General features: G+C 41.7%; 1 protein-coding gene across 1 annotated transcript in view; it reads right to left on the minus strand.

Moving 5' to 3' along the window:
- The window catches only part of cdkal1 (CDK5 regulatory subunit associated protein 1-like 1), a 314,194-nt gene that overhangs the window by 166,792 nt on the left and 121,664 nt on the right, over nt 1-25,738 (minus strand). Inside the window, exons 7-8 of the mRNA XM_034102687.2 lie at nt 16,884-17,004; nt 124-227 (exon numbers count right to left, since the gene is read on the minus strand). Of these exons, the coding sequence (XP_033958578.1) occupies nt 124-227; nt 16,884-17,004 (225 nt within the window). The remainder of the gene's footprint in view (nt 1-123; nt 228-16,883; nt 17,005-25,738) is intronic.

The following is a 25,738-nucleotide window of genomic DNA, read 5'->3' on the forward strand; positions in this document are numbered from 1 at the left end:
TAAGTACCTCTTTTTTCAGGGAATATTTTGCAAGTATCCAGCAAATAAACAACTTCATTCAAATTCCTGTTGTGATAGTGTGTGTCTGTGCAGTTGCATGTGTGGGAGAGATAATGCACTCACCCTGGAAAGACTGTCTGGCTCTCTCCACTAGCTCCTCGATGGAATAGCTGGCCAGGTCTCCTCTGGCATGTTTAGTCTTACAGTAGGTACACGCATTCAAACATCTAGACAGGAAAACACAGACAAGATGAGAGAAGATGAAATACAGTATGAGTAGTATTATTTGTTCAAGGTTAAGGCATTCAAAAAAGCTTGTAATTAAAAGTGTGAAAATATGGCTACATTTGGTGCAAAAACCACAACTTGTAAAACTCAAACATGTAAAAGTCATAATGCATTTGTTAGCTTCTTGTTTTAAATTTGATTGGCATCAATTTGGAAAAAATCCAGACAGGTCTACATTTTAAATAATTCAAAATGTAAAATCTGAAAATTGACCAAATCAGCCAAGAAAGAAATGTAAGACTGAGATACTTATGGGATGCAGTCAAACTGAACCCAGTCTGGGGAAAATGACAAGCTGAACTAAAAGAGGGGCCCTTCTAATAAAAAAAAGAACAATATCAGTTTAGGTGTAAACTATTTTGTGCCTTTACCTTGCCATCAGAGAGCCATTTACAAGGGGATTATCGAGTCTGGTTGCTTTGACAAGAGGCTTCAGTCCCTAACCAGAAAGTGCTGTCATAAGGCAAGGTAAATATTGTATATAAAGTGTACACTTAAAACTCATATTGATTCCTTTATGTGGGCCTTTCTTTGATGTGGCCATAATGTATTCCTGCTGGCTCAGCCACAGCAGCACATTGGTTAAATGCTGTGCCAATCCTGCCTGCTTTTCCAGACCTGGGGCTTGCAGACTTCATACAACCCCAAGTCAAACAATCAGATACTATACCATTTAATTTGCACATAAATCAACTGAAGAGTGGAGTTCAGCAGAGATTGAGGAGACTATGATGAGTGCACAAATAGATGAAAGAAACGTTATATATGCTCCTTTTCCCAAAGAGCAGACGCAGGAGAAGAAAGCAGGGATTAAAAACTGTCCTTTCTTTTCTGAACTGCTCACAGAACTCTAGCTAGCTTGATAATAACCGTGGACAGCTGTCGCTTGACTCGTTTTTTTTAATTGACGATGAAAGGGAGGGATCAAGACTATGGAGAAAGCAGAAACAAAGTAAATTGGTAACAAATTGCCTCACACTAGATCTAGAAGCATGGCATGGTTTAAACTCTAAAGTTGAAATAATATGTATTGCTCTTTGTTCGAGATGAAGGGGGCTATTCTTCAAGAGTTAAATCCCTCCTGAAAAGAAGAAGAAAGGCTACTATTTTTTTATTTATTTACTCCATTACGGCCCGTCCACACAGCGGCGTGCGTTGACGCTTGCCGGCGGGCGTGTCTGACACTCGACCAACAACCAATCACATGAATCTCCCGCCCCTGACACACAAGCAGCGGTTTTATTGGCTAGAGCTTGTACTGGCATATGATTCGATTGGCTGACGCCTTGCCGAGGCGTCAAAAGTTGAACATTGCTCAACTTTTGCAGCGAGACACGCCAGCTACGCTCCACGTCGCTTCCCACGATGCATTTCGGCTAAAAGTGACGTCACCCCATTCAAAGTGAATGGGGAAGCGTCAACGCACGCCGCTGTGTGAACGGGCCGTTAGGGTTTCATGTCTGACCTCCAATTTGTCATACTGGGTTAAAAATATACACTGTTGTTACTACAATAGTTTGTTTTTACTGACTGTTTGTACTGGCTTAAATTGCTGGCGACAGCTGTAATTACTTGCAGGAACATGCTGTTTGGTGAAAACTAAAATTGTTTATTGTGTGTATTTATTGAGTTTTTACTCAAAAGGAAAAACAAGACCAACTTTCTCTTGTAAAAGACCATGATAAATCAGTTTCATCTCTTAGTGTGATCATGTATCGGGAGAAACAAGTGAGCCTAGTTGGTGCCTTTAGCTTTGAGATTTTACATGGGGATGAATCTACTGCCACATTCAGCTGTCAATGGTGTTTAACAACAGTAATGTTAAGCACTTATAATATCACATATCTTAAGAACAGCATGATATGTGATGTTTCAACTAAAATCCCAAACTAGAAAAAAGTGTGACTAATGTTGGAGGACAGTCCACTTACTTATAAAGAAAACAACATGAGCATATATCCACACAGCACCACTAATGCAAGCGTTTGACACAGGGAAAAGATCCAGTGTCTTTTATAAAAGTGTGACACTGTTTAAATTGGTTTGTGAAAAATGTCTTACTAATGATTTCAAATGCTGTGAAGTAAGACAGCAGTATTTGACTATGAAATCAGACTGTCGTAGATAGCAAGCGTTGACCCTGTATTTGTCCGTGACAAACTCATGGCGAAATTACAGGGATTCCCAGAAGCTTGGCAAAACCATGACAACAACACAGGACTCAAGGCCAGAGTAATGAAGCAGTGGAGAGACTATAAGTGTATCCTCATAGTTTACATTACCCACTGAATAAAGTCTAAAAGCTTTCTGGGAAAAACAGGGTGAGACTCACAGATGAAGTACAGAAAATAGTTTCAGAGAAAAATACTTCAGTTGAAGCATGGAAGTTACGGTCATTATGAATTCCACCAGAAAATTGGTTGTAAAGTTTAAAAGGTTTTTCCAGGAAGAAAGGTTATTTGGAACTACAGTTAGACTATGGGTTAAGATTGAAACACTTTTACACATTTAGCTACTTAGCAGGTCAATTACAACAAATTGGAGTAAAGCAAGAGGGTCTAAGGGACCTTTGAACCTTCTTTATTGCATGTACTGGACTGCAAAAGACCTTCATACTGCAAGTGCCGACTGAGACAGCTACAATATCTTTACAATCATTTTTAAAAACAACCACAACGCCGGGAGCAATTTTTAATGTCACCGTGGAGAACACTGACAAACAAAAAGAGAATATGGCTATCTATTCATCTATCCATCAATCTCTCCCTCTCAGGGTAATGCTTATCAGAGTTGAGGGCACTAAAGATGGCAGCTAGGTCACAGGACCTCGCTGTAGAGAAAACACAGACAGATGGGGCCCTGCATGTGCACACACTCACACACACACACACACACACACACAGCCAGACACACACCATACACCACCAGGGGGTCCATCCATCTTAATGTGATCAGGCCCAGCTGAGTGGATCACACCAACATTAATCTCAAGAGACAGTTAGTGGCCTTCTTGTGTGTGTGTGTGTGTGTGTGTGTGTGTGTGTGTGTGTGTGTGTGTGTGTGTGTGTGTGTGTGTGTGTGTGTGTGTGTGTGTGTGTGTGTGTGTGTGTGTGTGTGTGTGTGTGTGTGTGTGTGTGTGTGTGTGTGTGTGTGTGTGTGTGTGTGTGTGTGTGTGTGTGTGTGTGTGTGTGTGTGTGGGTGTGTGTGTGTGTGTGTGTGTGTGTGTGGCGTGTGTGTGTATTTTGCATCAATTATGTGTATGTGTACACTGTTTGGGTTGTGTGCTGGTTGTGTGCTGGTGTGAGTGTGCTGCTGCTTAACATTTGTCCAGTATCACAACAACGCATTAGCAGTTACGAACTCACAATCAACCCAAACAGACTGCGACAACTAGTCAGCACCCTCGGACTGACAGTGGCTGAAGGAGAGGAGCGGTGTCACTCTCTCTGACACACACACAAACACACACTCTTTGCTGTGTCTTTTGGAAGACAAGAGAACAGACATAACAGATGTTTTGATTACTTTTACATTTTAAGTGTATACTATCAAGCAACAGGGAAAACATTTTGTAAAAAGTAGCTGGAATAACACACTACTTTTACAGGTCATGATTAATACCAACTCACTATTGGTGTGAGGGAAAAATACTAGAACTTAAAATATATATTTATTCTCCTTATCAAGCCTCCATCCTTGTTCCTCCTTTGTTTCTGTCCCCTCTGCCCTTAGCTTCATCTCGTTAATTAAACCACAGAGGTAGTTGCTGAACTTCATCAATGTCCCCTGTGTGTGCGTGTGCGTGCGTGCGTGCGTGTGTGTGTGTGTGTGTGTGTGTGTGTGTGTGAGATAGAGAGACTATTGTGTAGTTGCAGCCTTGCAGAAAAGCCCTGAGGTTCCTCTATATGTTTGTAAACCACACACACACACACACACACACACACACACACACACACACACACACACACACACACACACACACACACACACACACACACACACACACACACACACACACACACACACACACACACACACACACACACACAGTATAGTTCCCTTTGGAGACGCTCCCTCGTTTAGCATCAGACAGACCAGGAGAGAGTTGAGAAGGAAAAGGTTTCTCAATGATAAGCATTTATACTCTACACGTTAATTAGAAAACTGCTCTACGCATAAACAAATTGGGCCATTTTTGCATTTACATGAATGTGTATGTGTGTTTATGGGGTTTGTATTGTGCAGGCTTAAAGATGTAATTATGAAAACAAAGCTTAAACTGCAAGGGGAAGTCTGGGTATTTTTCAAAATGTGAAGAAAGATTATTTATCGCTCTTATTGTTGAGATGGGGAGAGGGGTGGAGTGGGTATAGGAGCAAACAAAACCTTACTGTAAACTGCCAGAACAAAGCCTCAAGCCTGTACGTTTAATGTTGGTGTCGTCTCAAAGTCAAAGTGGAGGTTGCTAAATAATGTGGAGTCACAGAACAAAGAATGCTGATACAATGGAGTAAAGACCTATTAGGAGCAATGAATAGAGGAAGATTAGTTATTCAGAGAAAGGTTGGCAGCTTAACCATGTTTACCCTTGATACAGAGTATGAGAGGGCTGCATTCAAGTTACATGGGAACTTTGTATGGTCCTGTGTGACTGACAACAGACAATATTCCTTAATCTCATATCCTATTAGGCACTCTCATTTTAAAACATTATCAGGATTTGGAATCAAACAGAAATTAAAGGGCTTATAGATCTATGTTTAAGGAGATGTGCCTTCTTGGATCACATTTTAAGCAAACAAATGTGTTTACTATGTAAAAACAGTGCTGCTCCAGTTTATTTATTTTTTAAATAAAGTCCTGTTTTCTGTCCTGTCTATGAGAAGCTCTGGTCAGACTGAAAGTTAAATAAACACGCATTTCTCTCATTATTATCTCTCTTAATTGTTTTTGTTTTTTCTTTCTTTGTTGGTGTGTGCATGTTATTATTCATCTGTGAACAGACCAGTGTGTGTTTATGTGCGTGTCCTAATGCAGCTGGGCTCTCTCAGTCTTCAACCCAGCCTCTGTGTTTGACCTCTCCAATTCTGTTATTTAGTCTGGTGTTCCCAGAGCTGCACACTGAAACAGCTCTGTCTGTGCGTGTGCGCGCGCGCGTGTGTGTGTGTGTGTGTGTGTGTGTGTGTGTGTGTGTGTGTGTGTGTGTGTGTGTGTGTGTGTGTGTGTGTGTGTGTGTGTGTGTGTGTGTGTGTGTGTGTGTGTGTGTGTGTGTGTGTGTGTGTGTGTGTGTTTTACAAAAAGTGTGTCACATGCTGACCTTAGAATTCTCAAACTCCTGCAGCAGCGTCACTTGTTGTTTTGACTGGAGAGAAAGCATGCGCATGTGTGTGAAACATAAGCCCGGGTCTACAGTATATAGGAACTCTGAGTGTTTTTCCAAGTTCTTGTTTTGTCTTTGTGTGTGTGTTTCTTTTATTATATTTTACTGTTTTTAAATGCCTTTGTCTGAATGTCTTTCATTTTTGTAAAGCACCTTGAATTGCCTGGTGCTGAAAGGTGCTATATAAATAAACTTGCCTTGCCTTGCCTTGCCTTTGGACAGACCTAGAGACAGTGTTTGTACTAGATCAGTCAGCAGACCATTGTTACTGGATAAGAATGGTACAGTATGATGTTTGTTTGTATTACAAACCACTAGATATATTGATAAAGTCAAGTTGTACAAGATTACATTATATTGCATTTAGCTGACGCTTTTATCCAAAGCGACTTACAATAAGTGCGTTCGACCAACAAAATACAAACTTGAAGAAAACAGAATCATATAAGTAGATCAGGCTTCATAGAGCAAAAACATTTCAACATTTCAAGATCTGATCAGCTTTTTACAGTATCTCACCTGTTGCCTTACTGAACAAATGACTGTGTACTTGACTTCCTGTTGTTGTCAACATGACTGAATGACAAGTTGAATTTAGTGATGCACTCATAGATTACTTATTCAGACAAACTGCAAGTCAAAGTGACCTGCTTGTGGTGACCTAAAAACAACTCATAATCCATTGGTTTGACTGGTGACTCACTGTAGGCGAGTGACTAACTACAAGTATATTGGAAGGTTTCATAAAAGGTAGACTTTCTAAATTCTATTTAGTGGTGTATTTTTGGAGTACCACAGACCTGTAAAAGCTCTGTTATCCAACTCATAGTTGTTTTTTATAATCTCTAACTGAGTAGCTTCTTCACAGGGTTTCAGTACCGCGCTGAGGTAAGAACCCTCCCAATTGAGTCAAGAAGGTTTGACCTTAAATTCCAGTACCTATTGATACACACTAATGCACTGGTGGCAAAAAACAATAGATGTGTCGTCGAAAATGTCAGACTGCATCACCTACTGCTAATGAAACAAGGACATGTGCTATGTTTGAACTGCAGAGAGAAAGCCTCTTCTCAGCCTTTATGTCTCTGTCTGGACGGCTAGCTTTTGGAAGGACACATGTCCTTCCAAAAGCTAGCCAGTACACTGGTTTGTGCAAAAGTATATAAGATGATGTGTGTGTGTGTGTGTGTGTGTGTGTGTGTGTGTGTGTGTGTGTGTGTGTGTGTGTGTGTGTGTGTGTGTGTGTGTGTGTGTGTGTGTGTGTGTGTGTGTGTGTGTGTGTGTGTGTGTGTGTGTGTGTGTGTGTGTGTGTGTGTGTGTGTGTGTGTGTGTGTGTGTGTGTGTGTGTGTGTGTGTGTGTGTGTGTGTGTGTAAACTGTATTTGCTTGTGACACACTGGGTCTAATTCAGTTACACAGGGGTTCTGTAGTGTAATGCCTTGTAATGACACACAATCTCATTTTGTCCAAGGAGACACATCAATCTTTTGGATTTACTGTGGGGAGCAATGTCTCTCCTGGTGAGTGAGTAGGAAGAACCACAATGGGGTGTGTGTGTGTGTGTGTGTGTGTGTGTGTGTGTGTGTGTGTGTGTGTGTGTGTGTGTGTGTGTGTGTGTGTGTGTGTGTGTGTGTGTGTGTGTGTGTGTGTGTGTGTGTGTGTGTGTGTGTGTGTGTGTGTGTGTGTGTGTGTGTGTGTGTGTGTGTGTGTGTGTGTGTGTGTGTGTGTGTGTGTGTGTGTGTGTGTGTGTGTGTGTGTGTGTGTGTGTGTGTGTGCGTGTGTCTGTGCGTGTGTTTGTCTGTGTGTCTGTGCGTGTGTTTGTCTGTGTGTTTCTCAGGCATGTATGTGTGTGTTAAGCAGTGGGAAAGAGGGAAATGGAATAATATGTTCAGATCAGTGGAGCTGAAAACTACCCATACATTGGTTTGATAAACAGCAGGAAAGGCCACCAGGGTACATAGCTAGAAGAGGTGTGGGTATGTGTGTGTGAGGGAGATGGAGCATGTCTGCATATGATCATGTGTGTTTCGGGTACGAAATAGAAAATAAAATGGGAATTATTAGTGTGTGTGTGTGTTTGAGTGTAAGCTAAATCAAAAAGGGGATAATGCGTATATTGTGCATCCATGCATTCCCACAATCCTACACACATGTGTACGTGATCAGAAATCCTTGTGTAAACACCCTTCACTCCTCTGTAACTCCACTTTCATCAGCACATTTATGTCCTGCTTTGTTGCTGCCTTAGATGAAGCATTTTTTATTCTGCTCCTCTCAGAAAAAAAGCGTGCAGGAAAGAAAAGATGAGATCATTGACCAATGATCGACACAATGAAAATGCTGTGAAGTAGAGCACTGACATGGGGCTTGTGTATTTGCTTTTGAGATGAGGGAGAGATATGAAAAAAGTGAATATTGCATGAACCCCATTGGTCGTGATATTACAATCTCAAGCTAGAGCAGACATACCTGCTGCGATTGTTGAGTAAAGTGTGTGGGTTTAGGACAAAGAAGCACAAGCACATAAAATACAAAGCAGGCCAAAGCTGGCTCCTCATTTTCATAGGCCATATTCACTTCCCCACTGAAATTCAAATTACAAAAGAGCACATATGCCTGATTCAATTTGCTTTTAACTCGGCTAATAACTTCCCATCTCAACCGTTTCTCCCTGTGTCTCTCTTTCTGTAGCGCAGTGCCTTTTCTTTCAAGCGGAGACTTTTATCTGCACAAATGCCTCCTCTATTCTTATAGTGACTCTACAATTATTTAGTGATTGCCTTTATTATAAAGTGTGTCGCCAATGAGCTATGCTGTGTCTCTATTATCCTACCACGTCAAGGCCCCTAGCATCAAAAACACAATGAGCTGAGTTCGACTGATCTCCAAACAGAAATGGTTGCAAATAGGGCTAAGAAAAGAATCGAGCAGCGGAGGCTCCGAGGCGTGCTGACTGGGACAGAAAGAGGCGCACGACTATCAGGTGCTGAAGAATGTCATTTTTGGGCTGGAAAGCATGAAAACAGTACTGGTATGATAATAGTCAATATAAGTAAAGTAAGTATTGAACAATGTCTACAGACTGGAACATGATGCGACGGTTAGCAAAGGTTGAAAAAAGGTTATGGTATCGTAAAGAGATTTAAGATGTTTGTATCAATTATTGCAAGAGACAAAGGAACATATTTGGTTGTTCTATAGTAAATGTATGGCTGTCAGAGGGATACAGAAAAACAGGCAGGTCAGGTCCCTGTGTACGGCATGCCTTTGCTGTTTAGACTTCCTTCTAGCATGGTATGGATGTTTACTAGCCATGAAACCATGATATTAAGTTCGTATCCACATTAATGATTCATTGTCGTCAATAAACATAAACGTTCAACTGAAAAACTAAAGATTTGAAGCCATACAGCATGTTATGGGTAGCTTGTATCAAGCAGAGATCATCATGCAGTAGTTTATATTAAGCGGTTGAAAAAGATTTGCCCTTCCACTCATAGTGAGCACATGTTCACCTGTCCTAAAGTGCCAAAACCACGCCTTTATGTGACGTCTCTATGATTCAGAGATAGTCAACATCAATCATAACAATAATAAACATCAACAAAGGGGAATCCATAACAACCTATTCATAATAAAATAACACTTACAAAACATTCATAATATTTCATTATAAAAATAAATAAGGTAGATAAACAAAATGGCTTCAACAGATGATAAGCTTTAACTTAAAGGTAGGCTAGGTAAGAATGGAGAAACCAGCTACTTTGAAAGTATACAGCCGGAAAAAAAAAATCTGCCCCTTCCTTCAGACTTCCTACAGAGCCCCTCCTCCAACACACACAAACGTGCACATGACCAATGAGGGCACGAGATAAGTTTGTGCACGAGATGGAAGGCTGACAGGCAGGTAGACTTCCAATTATTTGACCCGGGCCGGGGCAGATAATTGGTCGTGCTTTTTACAGCGCCACGGCTTCCACAGATGAAATATTTGTATATATGTATTGCCAATTTATTCATTGCTATCGGGACGTTAAGAGCATTCCATGGAATATAACAAAAAAGTGTTTCTGAAGTGAATTACCTACCGTACCTTTAATGGGCAAAACAATCCTGGAGTTTTTTTGCCTTGGCCTCAACATCAAACATAATACATACTAGGTAGATCACTATCCTGAAGGACACATATATGTGCACAATTGAACAAAGGTAGAGTACAAAAATAATCCAGATGATCAGTCCACATTATTAATAACAGCTGCGTTGTCACTCTGATGCTGCTCTATAATGTTTTAAAGGCTTAACACCAGTGTGTCCTCAACACCTCTCCTTTGTTTGGCGGAGCCAATAAATGAAATACCCCATGTCTCTCTGCATTTAGCTTCCACCTAAACAATCTGGATGTTCATTCTAGCCCTGTCCTTAAACTGCATGGACACATCAGGGCAAAAACAGCAGTTATAAAATAATAAGTTAAGGTAGTGAGTCTACCTTTGACCTGCAGGAAGTTGCTGCTGTATCTGTGGCTTCACAGCCAAACGTTAGCCCTTCCTTCCTGTTTCAAAGTTTATTGTTTTTCCTCTCAATGTAGATGTCTGTGACCCCAAATGTACTTTCTCTCTCAGCTGTCTAAAGCCGTGAACATTACACCTTGGTCACAATGGTTAACACATCTATGTAAAGGTCAGCGGTGAAGTTGATAAGACCTATTATTCCACTGTGGCAGCCAGACGCAAATCACAGGAAACAAGCAGCTAACACACTGGGGGCATTTAAGCTTACACAAACATATTGAAAATGCACGCCAACACACAAGCACGCAGACACTTTTCACTCAGCTTTACATATTGTGTTGTCACGCGTGTGTGTGTTTTGCTACGGTGATTATTAGTGATTATAGAAATCAAGGATTTGGCTGGGATAAAGGTCTGTGAGAAATGAGCCTGTTCAAATCCTTTATGATAGCAGCCAGCCACATACATGTATATAAAGAAAACGACACAAAATAATGATTAGAGATTAATACTGCTTGACAAATCAAACGTATGTTTAAACGGTTTCTAAACATCTTTTCAAAGGACAATGGCATCCTGCAGTGTTGAACATGGCCAGATTAAATTAGCTTTCCTCTAAGCAAATAAATATGTTTCTATTAGTGTCAGAAGCTGAAAAAAGGAAAAAGGGGTGAATTGAATAGAAGGAGCTGAACAAAGCAAAGAGGATAAAAAAACTGTGTGGGCTCCAAGGTTATCTTTTATACTCTCTGGATAGGCGAGGCCACTAACTCAAAGACATTTCTACTCTCCTATTACAAAAACCAGGACTGTTGAAATGTATTATGTATTCAACCCTTCAATGTTTGCTTTTATCAAGAGATGGCAGCATGTGTCTTTGTCGCCCTTTTCTACGTTTAACCCTGAAAGCATTTGATTGGGAATGATGTGCAGGAGGAGGCTAAGGGAAACATTAACACAAAAGTCAAAAACATGTTGGTTTTACAATAAACTGTTCAGGAACGATACATCTAAATGGTTTGAAGTTAAATGTTATATTTACACAGCATTACAGGCCTTAATATCATTAATTAAACCTCAAACTATCTATTGGAAATTAGAACTGCCAGTAATCAAACATTAGGCAGCAGTCAGCCTGCCAGCAATACTTCACTCATGTTGGAGAAAGCCTGAGTGTCATCCTGTCTACCTGCTTGCTGCCTGGCTGCCTGCCTGGAGGATATGAATGATGAAGTTGGTTATTGGTTTGGGCTTACAGCAGAGGATCATTAACACCTGACTTTTAGCATATTGCTAAAACAATAACAGATTAGGACTGCCAACAATGTGACTAAATTGAGTGGAGGGAAGAGGCTGATAATGAAATGAAATGAGCTGTAACTGTGGAACAAAGGGCTTTTTTTAATGCCTGGAGTATAATGGCTATGGTTTACACAAACAGACTCACAAATAAACACACACACTCACTCTCACACGCACACACAAGTTTAATGAGCCATTCTGACTGAGTGGCTGTAAATTCCTTGTTTATGACACCGAAGCATCACGATTTAACTTGTTCACAAAGGGGCTTTTAATGTTGCTGACAACACACACATACACAATGCACACACATATACAAAGAGCAAAAGGGGACCGTTAGTGTAGCCTAGGGCAAAACGCACACACAAACTAGCTTCCCTAATAGTATCAAGCGTGCTAAAACTGGGACACAAAACGGAGCATTAGAAACACAGTGGAGTCTTTCTCCAGTCTGAGGCTGTATGGAAAATGAACTCTGCCCTCAGGCTTATGTGTTTGCATAAAGAATACACAACATGAGAACCAACCCAAAACTAAATGTCAGCCAATTAAATAAAACACACTCAACAGCTACAACACTCAGATGCTGAAGAACATGAACAAGAACAAGAGCTCAGGTATGGTGGAGTAAAAAGGAACACTGTCAGATTCAATCCCATGTTTAAAAAAAACAACAATAGGTGTATTTATCTCTTTCATTCATCGTCTATTTTACCCTCCGCTGCTCCATTATTGTTATAATATGTGTCCTTCACATCTATAATATGTATGCAATACTCACAGTGAAGTCCAAAAAAGCAATCGCCAAATTATTGTAATGAACCAAAATAGTTAACAGTTTATCTTTATATGTAACATTGGAGCAAAATGCTGCTTTTGGACAAAGCTTTCATTGAAATAATCAGGGCATTTGCTCATGTGTCAAGTAAAGATTACTCAAAACAACTGTGCTAAGGGCCCAGGAGAAACCTGACAATATTCCTTAATTACAAAGCCAGAGGGCATTTGACGACTGGCTGGACCATGTTGAAATTATTTTCTGATTGGGGTAAAATTAACTGGGTGAGGGGAAAAAGCCAATCTAATTTGGATTTAATAGGTCCAAATGAAATTAATATGCAACTTAATGAAACTAATATTGTGAATCAATTTGAATATGAAATTACATTTTCATAGGTAGTCCCAGGTGAAACTGTACGCCAGGTTGTTGTGAGGATTTGCACTGAAAAAGAAAAGGTGGCGATACATTGGGTCCATCTGTCAGACGCAGGCTGAAATGACTCATTTCAAATGAGTTAATGGGTTATATTATGATGGGCAGGGTTGACTTCAACAACAGGGTCTGCATGTTTAAAACATTTTGTATTGCTTGAAACAAATCCTGTTCTGCTTTTTTTGTTGGGTTCTACTAGATATCGCTGATATTAGCAACATGCTGGGTGACATTATGCTTCATTTGAAAAGGATTTTTTTGAAAAACTGTATATACAGCTATGCTATTGGCTAACATGCTCACAATAATAATGCTGTATAGTGACTGCCTACCATGTATTTCATTAATAGTAAGAAAATACAGGTATTAAAACGTCATATAAAACATGTTCATATTTATTTATTCATGATTTAAGAGTTTTCCTGGACCCCCAGATAATGTGTGAAGGCACTTACCTGCAGCAGGTCTACGCTACTTTTGGTTAGAAAGCAAAGGGATGGTCACATGGTCCCTTATGGTCACAAAAAGACAAACTGACAACTAACGGGAGACATTAAAGGCCACACACATATTCATAGTTTCAAATATTCTCTTCTGACGCAGAAGCAGTTTAAAAATGAACTACAACTGATGTTGTGCGTGTGTCTGTTTGTATGTCAGACAAAGATCTCTCTGTTTCTTCAGCGGACAAATGTCACCAATGATGTCACGACTGCCTCGGAGGAATTTTGAAAACAGATCATCTATAAGCAAAAACAGAGAGAGCACATTCTCTTTCTCTAGTTCCCTTAATACATGCACACATTAAGATAAGTCAAATATCAAAAATGTGAAATTAGTGGCACCAATGACTGACGGACATATTCAAAGCACACATTGAGCTTGGACTTTTAGTAATACCAGTGTTAGAGATGTGTCAACATCCCGTTCACCCGGTCAACATGTTTGTGTAATCCCCGCGCACTTAGAGTTCCAGTTAAAAGAGTAACAGCAAAGGGATTTATTTGCAGCCAGCCTGACCCTTTCGAAAAACACCAGTGAGTTCATTTGGATCGGATACAGACCCCCTGTAAAGAGACTGGCAAGGGACTGACATCTGCACACACACATAGAAACCGGTCACATCCAGACTGGAAGGCGCACAAAAGCACACATAGAAATGGCCAGTACACAAGCACATAAAGCAAAGAAATGTGATGTTTAAATGTAAACGTGATTTGAGGTTAATCCAGACAGTGAGATGAGGTTTAAAAAAACATTCCATAGTTTACTTATTAGATTATATTACACACATGTTTGATATTTCTATTTATTATGTTTTGCTTTTAATCTTTACTGTCATGTTCCTGTCGTGACACTGTAAATGTCCCTGATGTGGGACGAATGAGGGATATCTGATTCTTAATCAACAACAATTATCAAAATGACACACTGAGGTTGTATCAGGGCCAAAAAACAGTGTGCCGGCATCTGATGTAGCTATTTATAAATACAACAATAAACTATGTGGCACTGGAGGAAATTGTATTCAAAATGTAGAGTGGGCAGTGAATACCATTTGGCAGGGTCATCCTATACTAGGTACAGTAGTACTAAAATGTTTTTTGTTGGTTCACAAAGCTTCCAAGTTTCATTTTAAACACGCCACATTTGCTGCCGCTCAAAAGTGCAAGTTCATCTGACAAATGACGGCTGATACAGTTGGATAACAGTTGTTCAAGGAGTTTAAGTTTTAGTGTAATCTAAGAAGAGATGAGATGTACAGACCACAAACCAGAGATGGGGACTCGAGTCTGCGACTCGGACTCGAGTCGCACTTAAGTCGCACACACAGAGACTTCAGACTTGACTTGGACTCGTGACCAAAATACTTCAGACTCGACTTGGACTCGTGTGTTGGGACTCGTGAACAATCATTGTGTTTTCTATTTTTGGCGTATTAAAGGTGGGGTAGGTACATTTGAGAGAAACCGGCTCGAGATCGCTAGAATTTGAAAATACACAACCGGAGATAATCTGCTAGAGGCTGCTACTTCCTTATAGAGCCCGCCTCCTCCAACACACACGAACGCGCGCCTCTGTTACTACCTCGTAGTAACACAATGGCGACCGGCGGCACACCTGCGGCTGTACCGCTTGTAATTAGGTTCAACTACAAACACTAAGAACAAAACGCCGGCGGCACCAACAAAAGGAGCGCACACTGCAAAGTCTGCAATATCAAAATCAAGGATGCTGGCGCAAAAATGTCGAATTTCATCAGGCACTTGAAAAGTCACCCGGAGAGGTCAGTCACATTAACGCATATGGACGGTTAGCAAACATGTTTAGCTCAGCATCAGCTATGTAATGTTAACTTAGCTTGCTACTAGCTTTGTAACTGAATATTTGAAAAGATTAGTGAATTGCTTGTCACACTTGTTTGAGTTGAGTGGCGTTGACATCCAACTCTTGACATGACATAAAAAAGGTCGGTAACGTTAATCATTACCCGCTTTTAAGTACTTTTAACAGTTTCCCTGCGGGGGATTAATAAAGTATTTGTGATACTGATTTCTGATTCTGAAGTGTTTTGCTTATAAGTTGTTTGCATTTAGCTAAAGTGTGATGTTTTCCTCATATTGCATTGCAATAGCCTGTTTAAAGTGATCATATAACAAACAACTAATCAGTACTGATACTGTATGCTAATAGATATAGGAGTGATAATAACACAGTAAATGCTTTGAATTTCTTAGATATAGTGTGCAGTATTCTTAACAGACTGGATAGCAGCAGACAATAGAAGGCTTATTACAACCAGAAGAGACATGAGACTTTTATTTTTTAGAGACTTGAGACTTGACTTGGACTCGTGACCAAAGACTTGAGACTTGATCAAGTCTCACCTCACAAAGACTTGAGACTTGACTTGGACTTGCAAAAAAAGACTTGTGAACATCTCTGCCACAAACATCTGGGGCAGTAGGCTCTTTCGGAAACCACACGGTGGTTTTGAGGCTGGGAGTATCATGAGTTTAGAAGAAAATCTTCACACAATGTTCTTATGAATGAAAGTTAGACAAAAGTATAATTTGGGGAGTAGATCTCTGCTTATGGTGGACTTGAATGTTTGTTTTTAATTCATAATGTTCCCGATATAACAAACAATTTGAATGAATAACATTTATTGTTACCATGTCTTGAACTTAAGAGATGGTGTTTAGAAAACTAAAACTTGTTTACTTGACAGCTTGTTTAAAAGCTTGGGAACAAAACATTATTTATTTAAACCAAGAAAGCTATAGCTGTAGTCTCCACTAGCGTGTCTACAAGTTATTTACTTTTCTTAGTGAGTCATACCATGAGTGTACCAACATTGAAGAAGCACAGGGGGATGATTGATGGATTATCATCAATGGAGGGGCCGGCCACAGTGGAATTAGCCGTCGTAACCTTTTTAACTAGCGCTCTGAGAATACAGCACGTGGGTTAGTAGAGACACACAGATCTGTAAACAACATGAAAATAGCCCATAAAAATGTGAGCCTACATGTGGGTTATGGTGTGTGTGCTGGAGCATCCACACATATTAACCTGGTAAAGTCTTTCTACCTATTTATCTATAGTATTTAACGAGAATATGTACATTTATTTATCTATCTAGACGATAAAATCTTATTTCTTTCCTTCATCACTTTTTATGGTAAACTATAAACATTGTAGACACGACAGAAATGTTTTTAAATAAACTGACAGGGCCTAACAGGCAAAACACCAAAGAATTGTAACAAAATAATACATAACATCACAGCTTTGATAGAAAAAGGGGACGAAGGAAAGAGGTGTATTCATGTACCGGTAGCTGTGTGTTTTCTTTCCTTCTGTCATGATATAAGTGAAAGGAAAGCAGAGACAAAACACTTGAAACCTGTTGGGTTTCCATTACATATACATTTGCATAACAAACTGCACTATGAGCACATGCACATAAAAACACCGTACTACACAATCGTATCCCAGAGAAGCCATGTGAAATTGATAAAAATTAGAAGCACAGAGGGGCTCTGTTTAAGTGGCTGTGCAAAGAGAGAGAGAGCACAGACACCATAAAGCGGAATGGCAGGGAAGCAGTGAAATTGAATTCACACTTAAAGCGGAATATTTTATGGGTGGTGTTCTCCGTGTGTGTGTCTGTATCCTACCCTGTGTTAATGGAGATGATCTCGATGAGAGGGTTCTTCCTGATCTTGGGCAGGTCCAGTCTTGCGCCACCGAGCCTCCGGCCTCCATCTTTCTTCTGACCCAGCAGACGAACTGAGTGACCTGAAAATGACAAACATCCCTTTAATGCATATTCCTATTGAGAATAGTTTACTTCCGTTGTTACCTTTTCTCTCAAGTTTACGTGTTGTACATGTGACAGCAGGGCCTATGTGTGAAGTGGTGCCCAGATGTAAGCATATGCATATTACAATTACTTCAAGTTAAATATAATTTAGTTTTCCTGTTTAAATTGAAAAAACGGATTATCTTTGCTTGAAAAGACCAACAGCTGGAGCTGATTATTCACAGTGTTTGTGAGTAAACAATTAAGGAAAATTGAGATAACGGTAAAAAGGACTGTATGGATGGTCGCATCACTTCAACTAGCCAAAAAAAGCCTTTGTTAGACTTGTCTCATCCAATCAAAATAGAGCAGAATACTATATCAGAGCAGACACAATTTCATAAAGTAATGGTAAATAGTAGGGATGCTCCGATCGATCGGTCACCGATCGATATCGGCCGATACTCACTCTCTACCGATCGATCGGTGCTCTCTAAACATGCCGATCGCGAGAGCCGATCGCATGACGTAAAATACATGACACTCTCTGTGTGCGGCAAAACAAGCTCGCCAAAATGGCTTCACCGGTCTGGCATTATTTTAAGGTGTCCGAAAAAGACAGTAAAATAGCGGTATGCAACGTGTGTGAAGCAGAAATCCTGCAGCTCCGCCCGCCGGACCGGTGAGCGGAGCGAAACACACAAGAGTTAGACCTAACACACTTAGCTATTTATCTACCTCTGGAACAAGCTAAACTAGTTATACATATATTTATTCTTCACTGTCGGGTCACTCATTACTAGATCAGTGAGCTGCATGAGACGATACTGACAGGCTGTCAGGAGAGAGAGAGAGGGGGAGAGAGGGGAGAGAGAGAGAGGGAGAGTGGAACAGAGAGCGCTTCCGCTCATTTCTCCCGTGTTATTCTCCAAAGTGAATGTAAACTTGAATAATGTACATCATTTGAATGTAATAATTAAGTTGATTGTTGTTTGTGGAAGCTCCAGTGAATGAGCATTAACTGAGTTTAAACATCACTTTAAATGGAAGATTTAAAGTGATGTTTAAATCTTGCATTTAGGCCCCGCCCACTCGATCGGATCTGCGATCGGATCGGCATCCCTAGTAAATAGAGACATAAATGAAAAGGCTTGGAGGTGCATTAAATGGCATAAAAGGCAAACCCCTGGTATCAGGTGAACATTCATTCAGTTAAGGGGGAAGATGAAAGCACAAAGTGGGAAGTAAGGAAAGAACATGATATTTCTTTCTGAAGGAAACTCCACTGATACTACCAAGATATTTCATACATCAGGAACTAATGCAGGCCGACAGGAACAAGGAGATATAAAATAAAAGAGGCCTATTTCACTGAGATCTTTTGTCAACTGCATATTGTACAACTCCAAATGTAGTAGCATATTACTCAGTAGATAGCAAATGAAAACCGATAGCAGAGTCAAATAGCTAATAGCTAGTGATGTCCAGCCGTTGAGATGCAGTAATCTCTCCTCTCCAACCATCTAATAGAATACCAGCTAGAGGGTGTGCGAGATGGAGGCGTTGAGGGATGGAATTGTCTTCCTGTTTTCATCCGCTTTACATGGGTCTCCTGGGAGGGAGGGCTCAGGGCAGGAAGCGTAGCTATCAATTGGTAGATAAAAATGACAATCTTCCCCAGAGGAGGACAAAGAGCCAATCGGTGAGGCGTGACTGGTCGTAATATCCCAAGACAAGCAAGGAAATTAGAAAACTTCCCTCATGGAATACAGCTGGGACTTAACGCGTGTTCGGCCCGGCTCTCTTATAGCTAGCTATCTGTGTCTCCATCTCTGGTCCTTTAAACACGGATTTAAAATTCATGAGAACTCTTTTATTGTTTGCTCTATAACCGTTGCTCCATCTGTTGACTGATCGATCAGTTCATCTATTCATTAATACTTCCCTTCAAATCTAGGCTTCACATGTCCGCCTGCTCTTTTGCTGCTGCTGATAACATTTTATCAGAAGAATTTTTCAATAAATGTATTATGTGGGAGAGAAGTTAAGAAATTATTTCATTTGCATGTAATTGTTTATTTAGCAGGGACAATGCACATTAATGAACACTTAAAACAAGGACTTTTTTGAGGAACATTTTCTTCTTGATTGTAAGCCCAGAGTATTTTAACTGCATTACCTTTTTAATAGCAATACAAATGTGTTGCCTTTTGTTTGAAACTTTATTATGCTCTATCCAAATAAAAGTGAAAACACTGAACAAGATAGAAATGAGAATCATACCCATGTGCTGTGAAAAACTACACAATTGTGCAATCTAACAAGTAATGTACCAATCACACAACTTATTCTAAGTAGCCACAAATTGGCAGGCTATTACAATGGGAACCTAACCATAATGGAATGCATACTCACGCTGAAAAATACATTTTGAAGATATGCAACTTTACTGACTGGAAAAAGGCTCGACAGTAATGTATCTTTAGCTCAGGCCTGGGAAGGATTGGTTTCATTCTGATACAACAATTATTTCTAATGATTAAGGCCAAGGGAGAATAAAGTTGTCGGTATATAGCGAAACATAGTACTTTCAGGAATAAGCAATTGCCATTTGGGTGTTACATTTCCCTTGGAAAGAACTTGGAATTTGTCATTACTTGTATATTCATTTTGTATGCCTCTAAAACTGCACAGGACCCCTGCCTGCCATGCATGACTCAAGAAATAATAATAATAATAATATATTTTATTTCTATAGCGCTTTTCTTGAACCCAAAGACGCTTTACATTTGGGAGGGAGGGTAGACAAACAAAACAAAAACAAAGCCAAAAAGAAACAAAACAGAAAAGCAGTCAGGAGGAAGTTGATTGAGAGGGGGGGAATAATAAATAATCTCACTACCAGCATGGAATCACTCTAGTAGTGAACCCAAAGCCAAATTCAATTTCAGGGCCTAGGGGACCATGAATGGGAAGCCAGAGATAAAATAGCTAACTTGAGTTGCTGAATAAAACTGGAGAATGCTGTCCTATTTTGTCATCTCAATTACAGAGTTTAGAGAGGCCAACTGCTGTGAGGGGCAACCCTGCATACACACAGAAAGACACATCACTATACCACATGATCTAGTTACTGACTACCCTCCTCCTTTCCTTCCTGTTTTTCCCAATCTCTCTTTCCTTTGTTCTTTTCTATCCTTCATAAATACAAACGGACATAAATCCTTCTATCCTAACGGCCCATTATAACATGCTGGAGGAAAGGCAAGGATAGATGGAGGGAAAGGGCGATGGATGGCGGTTGGATGATGATAGAAAAAAAAAAACAGATGAGGGATGTGCGGGATAGCCAGATGGATGGTTGGATCAGAGGTAGGGCGCTAAAAGACTGACCCGTTGACCTGTGTCTGATGTCTCATAAGTGGCAGGTCTTGCTGTGCTCCCTTGTTTGATTGTAAGCAGTCGGAAAACGGGGGGGTGGGGGCACATAGGAAAGAGGGGGCAGAGGTGGAGGATGAGGAGGAGGACACAAGGGGTGTAATGATGCTCATTTATCCCTTCTATAGAACAGGTAATTAGATATGTATAACTGTCCTTGAAAAGGCGGTTTAGGTTAATGCCGGATGTCAGTTGGAAATCAAAAATCAAATGAATTCATAACAAATCTACGTAGTGTTTATGCAAACCTTTCAAAAGAGCATTTCCTTTAAAAATATATATCACACACGGGGCTTTGATGGTTGACAATGACAAGCTCCTTCACAGGGCTTTGTTTTGTCGGTTCTCAACAAGAGGTCACTGAGCATTTAAAGACTATGTTCAACCTGCAGATGACTTAAAAATATATGTGAATGCATCTGCTTTTCAAATGCACTTCATTTCCTCTTCCCTCTGTGTAACTGTCTCTTTCTATTCAGCCTTGTGTTTATTCTCACACTTTATTTGTTCAGCATTGATACATGTAAACAGTTTGTTTATCCTGGTGAAATAAGGATCATGAGGTTATATGGGTGCCTTATAGCCTCTGAACTGGAGCTAAGTATATACATTAGCCTGTGTAACCTCTTCTGCCCCCTCGTTCTATGTCACGCACGCACACACAGAATCTAAACCCTTTCTAAAAGATAAACTAATATAAGGTGAAATTGTATCATGCGACGTTATCATCTCAGTGAGAAAAGATCAATATTAGGCCAATAAAGACACAAAGACATCAACATGACACTATAAAAAAATAGGAACCGCGGTTATTTATTAATGGTGCAAAGATCAGACGAGTGGAAATCTGTGAAGAGTGAAAACATAAATAAAACATATTTTCTATCCTTTGTATGGGTTTCTGTATACAATCATTTTCTTGATTAAAAATGTAAACATTCGTCCCCTGAATTTCCCTCTTTATATAGCCAATTATTCGTGTTATCTTGTTAGGTGAGCATCACTAATAATAATAATAATAATACATTACATTTATAAAGCGCTTTTCCTGGTGCTCAAAGCGCTTAGACATTACATGTGGCTAGGTGCCCTTGCAAAAGTGTGCATCTATGGGGCAATTAATGATTTTTTATAGATCTTCTATAGGGCTTGAAAAACAAGAAAAGGTAAAAGATGTGTTTGTTGTTAGCAATTATAAAGCAATATAAGTAAAATCAAGCAATCTGATTGGTTCTTAGCCGTGATATACTGAGCGTATACCACGGATAGAATTGTAAGTTACTTTTCACAACAAGTCAGTATCCCTCCGCGCCTGAGAAAAACAGTATACAGTGAGTTGGGCTGAAAACAAACTGGAACAAGAAAGCAGCGGAGAAGTAACAGGGCAGAAACCCTCCTTTTTACGCAGCGGTCCAGACATAGACATCAAACGGCAAAACATATTGTGCTACTTTTAAAGCAAGCAACGATGTTTTCAAATCTGTAATCAAAGAGGTCCGCAAAAACGCTATCGACCAATCAGATTGCTTGATTTGACTTGTCAGTTTTATAAATATATTTACATTTCTTCCGTTACGAAACAAACTTACAAAGCATAAGATGGAAACATTTAAGATTAACTTCGACCTCCGGGGGGGGGTCTTACTATGGAGGAGTGGATTGAGGAGTGCCTATCTCCATAACAAAAAGCACCTAAATGACGACATGCAGAATTACGTGAAGAGCAGGTAGACCAACTGGAAAAGTAACACCATTCAAAAGCTTTCTGATGCGGGTCTTGAAACAAAGCTGAGAAATGATGACCGTTAGTGGCCACAGCTCTCTCCAGAGCTACTGGAAGCCCAATCTCGGGGACCGGAGAAAGTGGAGCAATATTCTCACCACGCCAAGCAACAGCCGAGAACAACCTCAACCTATACAAGTAGCCACGTAAGCCATTCTACTGATGCTGGACAGTTTTTCAGTGGGTGCACAATAAACGGCAACATACAAATGAATGTAAATAAATAGCCAAATAATGGATCAACGCTCTCTGTCTAATATGTTCGCTAGCTGTTAGTGTTGTTGCATAGCAACCACCTCGCACTATGTTTCGTGCAGAAGGCAACGGAGGGACTATTTTATTTTGAACATCATTATTTACTAATAAAAACTATTTAAATTAGTGTGTATTTTTCTTTCATATTGCCACGCTTCGCGTCGGACCGAACCACGCCCCATATAATGAGCATATACCACGGCCTGTCGTGAGTTATTGCTTAAGTATACACATCTGGCAAAGCTAGCAGCCACAGTAACATTACCAACAGAATCCCTGACGCTGCACAGTGCCAGCCACCGGGCAGTAGTTGTAATGTTGCATGACTGAGTAAATGTTAAGTACTGTGAGCATGCTCAGCAACCAAACTTGAGATAAGTTAAGGATAAAAAGCCCTGCCATTTATAACACGTAGTAACTTGAGCTTTATGTTTGGTAGATGCACTACGATTAAATGCAGTTCTCATTCATAACACTCCGTTCGATGTCTCACTATGGGATGCGCCTCATCGCGGAGCAAACAGAAGCATCAATCTCATTACGCCAATCCCGATTGGCTGGTGATCTTGACGTCAACGTCAGGGGAAATCACCCCCTATAAGTAGCCTGCGCCACGACGCATGCATCATTCAAACACCTCTTCTCGCTTCAGAGCACATCTCTAATGGTAGCCGGGCTAGCTTAACAGTCCACAGACTGAACCAAAAGCTAATTTCGGTCGACGGGCGTTAGCCGGCTACCCTATTCTGCCTCGCAGAAGAGTATAGTACTAACACACCAGTTAGTATTATAATCAACCTCGCCGTTCTTCCTCTGGAATTAAGGTAAGGTTTTGATTTTCAAGTTAGCAACACACCCGTTGCTAGCTTGTTTTTTTTCCCTCACTGCCGACACCACGGTAGCGAGGACGTTTTTTCTTTTCCCTTCCACGAAGGAGAAAAAGGATTAAAAGGATATTACCACACCAGGTAATATTCTTTGAGAAAAAAGACCCACACCGTCCTTTTTCTACGGATTAAAGACAGGTTGGGAACTATTTTTTCTCTCGACGTACCTGTTACGAGCGGGTCCTCTTCACGCCACGCAGTGTATAAGATGGACGCCTCTCCCCCTCACACCAGAGGAGTCAGGAACTCGGAGGCTCGGCTCTGCGGGTTGAAAGTGTCAGGCACAGACTCACACCAGATCTGTTCGTCCTGCCAAGGGCTGGAACACGCCCAGGAGGCCATTGACAACCCCGGCTCGTGCGGGCATTGTGCCCGCTTCACCATGAAGAGCCTCCGCCGAAGGTTAGCACAACAAGCTAGCCTGTCAGGACAGGACCCCCTCATGTCCACTGGTTTGCCGGCTGGCAATCAAGACACGGGGGCGTCCGCCGCAGAGATGGAGCCCCTCACTGGGTCGGTCTGGGGCTCATCGACAGCGGCAGCCGCAGAACCGGAATCCCGCGCCATATCAGGCCGAGACCCGGTGGCGGCAAGAGACGCGGGAACGGGGCCCCACGCTTTACCAAGCTGGGGCTCCCGGCTGGACCTCACCATGGTTTCACCCGCGGAAGATGTCCTAGAGTTAGACTACATGGAGGACGAAGAGGATACCTCTGAGTTCCTCCTGTCTGACTCGGATGAGCAGGAAGACGACATCTTCATGTCATCGGCTCAGGCTGGTAGCGGCTCACCTTCTACCAAAGATGGGCCCGTCACCAAGCAGGAACCCCACGCTGCCAGCAAATTCAGACCGTTTTCAGTCAGCAATGACTGAAAAGGCCCACAAAGCGGCAGCGTTGTCCGCCAGGGCCCTGAACGTGTCCTCGCTGTTAACCGCCTACCAAGCGGAGCTCTGCGAGGACCTGTCGGGTAACCCGGGGGCAGCCACTCTGGACGAGATGGCAGCAGTCACGGACATTTTCTGCCTCCCTCGAAAGGTCCAGCCGCTGCTCTCGCAGCAGCAGTCCTCTGCCCAAGCTGCCTCGAACTCTGCGCAGTTTAAAACACCGAAGACGCAGAGGTCGCAGCCCACCCCGAGTCCCCAGCCCAGGCTGGAGACAAGGGCAAGTTGGCCGAGAAAGTCTCCGGTTCCGGCTGCAGCTCAGGCTCAGCCAACCCAGAATTTCGGCCAGCAGTCGAGGAAGAAGAAGCGAGCGGCCTGACAGCCCCTCCTTCTCCCCTCTGTGACAGAGCTGGAAGTTCTTTCCCCGGCTCTAAACGTGTCCCCGCTGCCTCGAGAGATGCCTCAACGTCATCCTCAAGTCCGCATAAAACACGTGTCACATCTTTGTTGTTTAAATAAACCATTTTCCGCTGACGCATCCAGGCTTCGGCCAATGGCGCAGCTCAAAAAGAATGAAAAGAAAAACAATAAACAGTCCGTTAACTATAAATCCCCTTCTGAGAGCAGCTACGGCCTCTCTCAAAAGGCGGATAATAAACGGGTCTGTGAAGGCACCACCGTCACGCGCATGCACAGTGCCGGCTAGAGCTGTAAAGGACAGCCCGCCAATTCTTCCCCTTTTGAGAGCAGCTACGGCACCTCTCAAGAGGCGGATTATTGACGGGTCCGTGAAGCCACCGCCACGCACATGCGCAGTGCCGGCTGGAGCTGTAAGCGTGACATCTCAGCTGGCTCTAAGGAGCATACAGCAGGAGATACTCACGACATCTGCCTGGGCTTCTCAAAACAGTTATACTTTATCTGTTTTCACAAACCCAGAGAGAGTCAACCCATATTCTGGAGAGAGAGGCCCTCTCTCTCCTAGAAAGAAGGGTTTTATCTTTAATGCCCACCGAGCGGAGTCAGATTACGGGGGAAAATGTCCTCGTAAAGCACCCATAATAAAACTAAACCCCGCGCGCCACGGCGTGCGGAGAGTATTGGTTATTATGTAATGCGTAGTGGCACTACACCCGACTTTTCTAGTGCGGGACGCGCCTACGGGTGCTGTCTTTTCACGGAAGGTGGTCACCACGGACGCAGGTCAGACAGGCTGATAGGGTATTTACGAAGGTCGCCCGGTGAGAGGTCCCTAGAGCAGAGACCTCCAGCGGGCACACGTAAACTACCTGGAGCTTTTAGCGGTGTTCCCCACCCTAAAACGCTTCCTGCCTTCTCTTGGAGGACACCATGTCCTCGTGAGGACAGACAACACGATATCGTGTATGAACCGCCAGGGGAGATTGCGTTGTCTCCAGTCACACACACTGGCACACAAACTGATCCCTTGGAGCGGCAGACGTCTCCTCTCTCTGAGAGCGACA

This window comes from Pseudochaenichthys georgianus, chromosome 16 (assembly GCF_902827115.2).
Source record: "Pseudochaenichthys georgianus chromosome 16, fPseGeo1.2, whole genome shotgun sequence".
Lineage (NCBI taxonomy): Eukaryota > Metazoa > Chordata > Actinopteri > Perciformes > Channichthyidae > Pseudochaenichthys > Pseudochaenichthys georgianus.